At 41.0% G+C, this 6,000-nt stretch overlaps 1 protein-coding gene across 1 annotated transcript; it reads left to right on the forward strand.

Annotated features, from left to right (window-relative positions):
• Positions 1 to 4,734: 4,734 nt before the first annotated feature.
• LOC109776753 (uncharacterized) lies at positions 4,735 to 5,467 on the forward strand. Its single transcript, XM_020335418.4, has 2 exons — positions 4,735 to 5,009; positions 5,102 to 5,467. Exons 1-2 carry the CDS (start codon positions 4,838 to 4,840, stop codon positions 5,311 to 5,313), a joined length of 384 nt encoding a protein of 127 aa, XP_020191007.1. The 5' UTR covers positions 4,735 to 4,837; the 3' UTR covers positions 5,314 to 5,467.
• The last annotated feature ends 533 nt before the right edge of the window (positions 5,468 to 6,000 follow it).

Below are 6,000 nucleotides of genomic sequence, written 5' to 3' on the forward strand. Positions count from 1 at the left end.
ATCTTGGTGATGCGTAGAATTTTTTTAATTTCTGCAACGATCCCCAACACCCCCATGGCGCGTGCCCCCTGGCCGGCCTCCTCCTCCTCCTCTCCGTTATATACGGGGGCGGGGGGGGGGGGCACCCCAAAGGCACATCAATTGTTCTCTTAGCCGTGTGCGGTGCCCTCCACAGTTTACTCCTCCGGTCATAGCGTCGTAGTGCTTAGGCGAAGCCCTGCGCGGATCACATCACCATCTCCACGCCGTCGTGCTGACGGAACTCTCCCTCGACCCTCTGCTGGATCAAAAGTTTGAGGGACGTCATCGAGCTGAACGTGTGCTGAACACGGAGGTGCGGTACGTTCGGTACTAGGATCGGTTGGATCATGAAGACGTTCGACTACATCAACCGCGTTAACCTAACGCTTCCGCTTTCGGTCTACGAGGGTACGTGGACACACTCTCACTGTCTCGTTACTATGCATCTCCTAGATAGATCTTGCGTGATCGTAGGAAATTTTTTGAAATTGCATGCTACGTTCCCAAACATCATGAAGCAAAAGGAACAACATATGATAACCAACAATTCACTCAAATATCATTGATGTAAGTATACGGATCAATATGGATATATATAGTTCCGCTACTGATCATTGAACGAAAGGTGTTTTCGTTCATGTCTACATTACCGAACCTGTAGGGCACACACTCAAGAAATTAGGATCTCTTGAGTTCTATAGGAGTTAGGAATATGAGAAAATATTACCCAAAATTTTTTGGGAAGAAAGAAATTGTTTCGAGAGAAACCAGAAGTGTTTCGGGGTTACCGGAAGTGTTTTGCTGAGTGCCGGGTAATACCGAGAAATAATATATGCATGGAAATTGTTTCCGAAGACTTCAATATAAGTTATAAAGGGCTCCAATATTATTGGGAGGTCCTGGAAATTTCTTTAAATTCATTGGGCTAAAGAAAATAAGAAAAGACCTATAAGCGAAAAAAATAATGGGCCCTAGTGGATGGTGCCCCCTAGGGGGCAAATTGGAGGTGGAACGACTCCACCTCCTCCTTGGCCAACACAAGGGGAGGGAAGCCCCTTCCCCAAGTCGGCCACTCTCCCTCCACGTATATATACTAGAGGTTTTGGCCCTTTTGAATACACAAGTTTTGGAGCCTCTCTAGTTCTCTCTTCTAGTTCTAGTTCTTGTTCTAGACTTGATATAATTCTAGTTTTCATAGAGAAGCCCCATGAGGTTCTCTTCTCTTCACTCTAGTTCTCCACCGACGTCTAGCTTTTGACAGTGAAGCGCTGCCGGATCGTGAAGCCCATATGCTTGCAATCCGTAGAGAGATCGTGTTTTCGGTCTTCGATTCGAGGGATCGTTCGTGGACAGTTCGAGGGACTTCACCAGCAATCTACACCAACTCTTCTTCCGCTGCAAATCGTTTTTGGTAACGATCCGATCATAACTTCTTAATGCATCTTCATACTAATCCCGAATATTGATCATAGGATGATTTTTTTTTGTACTCCCTCCGTCCCAAAATAAATGACTTTATTTTGGGACGGAGGGAGTACTATGTTTCACAACATACGTCACCATGCCCCACAAGCTCACTCCCAGCTCCACACCTTTCTCGGTATGGCTCTAGAGCACAAAGGATGCCGAGCCGGTGAACTTTTTTTGACACACATTGAACATTATTCATAAATGTCATGACCATTTGTTTGAAATGTGCTAACTTCTGTAAGTGTTAGAACATTAAATGTCATGAACTTTTTTCTAAAGTATGCAATTTTTTTTAATATTGATATACATATTTTTTAACCATCACAAACATATTTTTTGAAAAAATGAAAAACATTGCATTTTTTAAATACCATATTTTTTTATTAAAAAGGATCATTTTAAAAAAATATCATAAATTTTTTTAAATGTTCAAATATTTTTATGTAACAGTGAGAACAAAAATATTAGCACTCCTCAACCATTTTCATAATACACAATGAACATTTTTGAAAACTAAAAGTAAATTTCCCGTGTGTGCGCGTGCATGTGTACGTGTGTGTGCGCGCGTGTGTGTTTAGAGCTAAGAAAAAAGAAGACAAAAAGCAGAAATGATAAATCTTTTTTTTTTTCAAAAATGATAATCTTGCACCAAAAAGAAAATACTCAATAGGAAGACATGCCTTACATCTCGAAGTAAGCTGCACGAGAGTTATTTCTCGACTATTACAAGAGAGGCTTTGCTACATGTACGTAATAGTCTAATGTAATGTTACGTGAAAGCTGTCTTTCATGTTATGATTGGAAGAAAAAAATGGCCCGGGCCCCACCCCACGAAATTCGTCTCTGGCTTCCACTAAACAGACCGGCCCAACAATGTAGATCTTGTAGCAGTTTTACGAAGGTTCTGTGGACAGTTCGACTAGTTTTAGAACCTTGTGTGTGTTTTTTACTTTCATTTTATGTGTTTTTAACGGATTTTCATTTATTTTTTTCTTTTTTTAATACGTTCCTAGTTTTTCCAACAGATGTTGTACATTTTTCGTGTACATTTGGAAGATTTTTTTATACACATTAAATATTTGCAAATACATGATTAACATATTTTAAATTTTTTTAACATTTATTCTAATAAGTCTTAAATATTCTGCAACTACACATTGATACAATTTTTTGAAAGATACGAAACATTTTTGTGAACTACTTGATCATTTTTTAGTATTTTTACTTTTTTTTATAAATATCAGGAAACTATTTTCGAAATGCGTGAATATTTTTTAAAGTCTCATACATTTTATGAATAGTGTGGAAACCTTTTCTTAATTGCATTTTATAAACATTTTTTAAATATCATGTGCTTTTGTCGAAAGGCTTGATCATTTTTTAATGTCTGAAACATTTATTTTGAATGCTATCAACATATTCTGAAACTACTCTAACAACCTTTTATGTTGTGTTAACATTTTTCAAGTTCATGATTTTGCGAAAAAATGGAATATATGTATTTAGAATATTTTTGAAACAATGAAAAGAAAGACATAACCACAAACGAATGAAGCAACAAAGAAAAAAGAACTAACCTGCAGGAAGCTACTTGGGCCGGCCAAATAGTAACCTGAATGAAACAATGTAAAATTTGTGACCTTTTCTCAAATTTGTGAATTATTTTCAATTTAGTGTATTTTATTAAATTCTGAATTTGAAATTTGGGTTTTCCTATTCTTAAACATTTTCTCAAATTTATGACTTCTTTTCAAATCTATGAATTATGTGTGAACTTTTTCGAATTTATGAACATGATTCTAGAGTCAACTGACAAACCATCAATGATCAACCGTGATCGGTCAAACGAACGAGCGAGGGGGGAAAAGCCGAAAGAGATAGTAGCTCGCGTTTTGGTGAGCCTGCCCACACGATGGAGGCCATAGAGCACCAGCTCGCTAGCCAGTGTCATAAATAATAAAAGTAATTATTTTTTTCGGAGGTTGATAGTTTATTAATTGAGGACGAGTCGGCCCTTCTTTCTCACTTCGAGATTGATCATCTCAAGCCATCCATTGAGGATGAAAATTTAATAATAAATATGGTTTAAAAAAACTTATTTAGTCATCTTTTTCAAACATGGTTCATTCATATGGTAGAATTATAGCGTGTTTAAACCAACCGAATCTTAGTAGAGGCTTCCCAGATGAATACTTACTTTCTTTTATCCATATTGCTCATAAACGGCAGCTCTCTTTCCATTTTTGAATTTGCATTTTTAAATTCAAGAATTTTTATTGAATTCATGAACATATTTCGAATTGTGAACATTTTCCAGTTTCAAAAACATTTTTCAAAATCTGGGACATTTTTTATGTCGCGAACATTTTTGTAGATCACAACTGTTTTTTGAATTCATGAACTTGTGAAGTTCTTAATTTTTTAAATAAAACAGAAAATTAATAATCATGATGAATTCATGAATTTTTTTTGAATGGACGAACATTTTTTTCAAACCACAGACCTTTTCTGTATTCGTGTACATTTTTCTTAAATGCATGAACATTTTTCTAAATTGCGAACATTTTCTAAACGTGTGAACATATTTAAATTTGGTGGCAGTATTTTAACATAAGAAGCAGGTCGGAGTAAAAAAGCCTGGCCGAAAACTCGATGAGACAAAAATTACTAGTGCGCACAATACCGCAGTGTGCTGACCCATTTTAGGTTCCAGCCCAGTGCGATTGGTGACTTTCCAGCGCACTGCATGTGCGCGCGGAAAGGAGCCTTTGTGCGTCGTCCACCTCGCTGACGGCTCGACTGAGAGGTGCTGAACCCGAACCTTTTCCATTTGTATTTCTATTTGAATCAGATAGAAAAAGCACTTGCGAGGATGCTTCCCTGGCTGCTCAAACTAGTGTCTGCATGGCACTTGGGAAAGTGATCAGTGGTGCTGGTTAATTGCGAGTAACTAAGACAGTCTCCCGCTTGAGCCAATCCCTAGCGTTTTGCTGCTACCTTTCAACTGAGATGAAATCGCGGCAGCACACGCAAGAAGACGCGGCGATCTCTTCATCAAATCTAGCAGTGAAACTGTTAGCCGCTTCTTATCCGAAAGGGGGGAAAGTGCAGAGCGCGCACTGTTCGGGTCAGAGAGCGCGGCGGATCCGTATCAGTTTAGTCTAAGACGTACGCTGACTGACAAAAGCGATAGCAAACTCGATCCCTGCATCTCCATGCTCTAAGTCAATGAAATCGCCACGCCAGAGATTTCGAGGCCGTTCGAAATTCCACCAGCTCCGGAGAGCTGCGGAGCCAGTAAACTGGCGCTCCGCAAATTTCAACTATAACTCCACCAGCTCCTGGAATGAAGCTGTGGAGCGAAGTACCTCCGAACAGGGCCTATATTTCCCTATATAAACTCTATGCATCCATGGCTCGGCCAACTGAAAGCACACACAAAGACAAGACAACGCTACACGAGGGCATTATGGTTTCCGCCATGAAGCTGTCCGTCACCCTCGTCCTCCTCCTCTCAGGTACGTCCATCGTAAATTCGCATCCGGTCCGGTGAGAGATGGATTCTTTTTGACAAATTTTGTATGCGTCTGCTGGCCGGATGAACCTGCAGGGCTCGTGGTGTTCGGGGAGATCGCGGACGCCAAGGCCAAGGCGCCGTGCGCCGTGGTGTGCTTCCAGGGAGGCCACATCACCTGCGACAACTACCCCGGCCAGGAGCTCGACGGGTGCGACTGCGAGTGCGCGCCGGCAGACGGCAAGGGCTGCGTGCTACACCTCGACGACGGCGTGACCCACACCAACTGCCGCACGCCCAATATGTAGCTGAATTGTTGGTTTGAGTTTGAGTTCAATAAGGCTCTGCAAGTTTGTTGTCGACTGTAACGAAAATGTTCGCGTGTCTCTGGTTTGGCAGTGTAATTTAACTTTACACGCTTCGAATAAAATTTCCGACCATAATGTGTTGAGGCTCATAAAAGTACGCACAATAATATTAGAGATTTTACAGTACCCTGATACTCTATAAGCGCATCTTCAACGGCAACCCGCAAATTTCTTACCGCATCTATCCATGGATAAGGGGACCGGTCCACGGGCACAGGACGCGGGAGGACACCATCCAACGCTAGCCGCATACATTTCAAATTGTTTTTCAACAAACTGGATGAAATTCATGCAAACTCGGCCGGATTTCACATAAACATGATGGATTTCATACAAACCGGACGAATAATGTTACATTTTGAACATATTTTAACAAAAAAGGTAAAACTATGTGCACGTGCAGTCGCGCGGAGCTTCACTCCTATGACACGGACTACACTAGACTAGTCTACGGCCGGCCCTGGCGGATCCCTTCGTCTTTCCCATGTCCGGCTGCCCACTAACCGGACTACGGGGAGTCTTGTAAGCATATTCTTTCACCGTATCTTCCCTATGTCCGGCCACGCCGCTCATCAGAGTGGCAAAGAGGAGGCTTCAGTTGAAGGGAAGGTGCTTCCGTGGAGTCCA

The sequence above is a fragment of the Aegilops tauschii genome, chromosome 4, assembly GCF_002575655.3.
Source record: "Aegilops tauschii subsp. strangulata cultivar AL8/78 chromosome 4, Aet v6.0, whole genome shotgun sequence".
Lineage (NCBI taxonomy): Eukaryota > Viridiplantae > Streptophyta > Magnoliopsida > Poales > Poaceae > Aegilops > Aegilops tauschii.

Coding starts and splice junctions, on each gene's coding strand:
- LOC109776753 (XM_020335418.4), top strand. CDS start 4,838: ATGAAGCTGTGGAGCGAAGTACCTCCGAACAGGGCCTATATTTCCCTA. Junction 5,010..5,101: donor CCTCGTCCTCCTCCTCTCAG/GTACGTCCATCG, acceptor ATGAACCTGCAG/GGCTCGTGGTGTTCGGGGAG.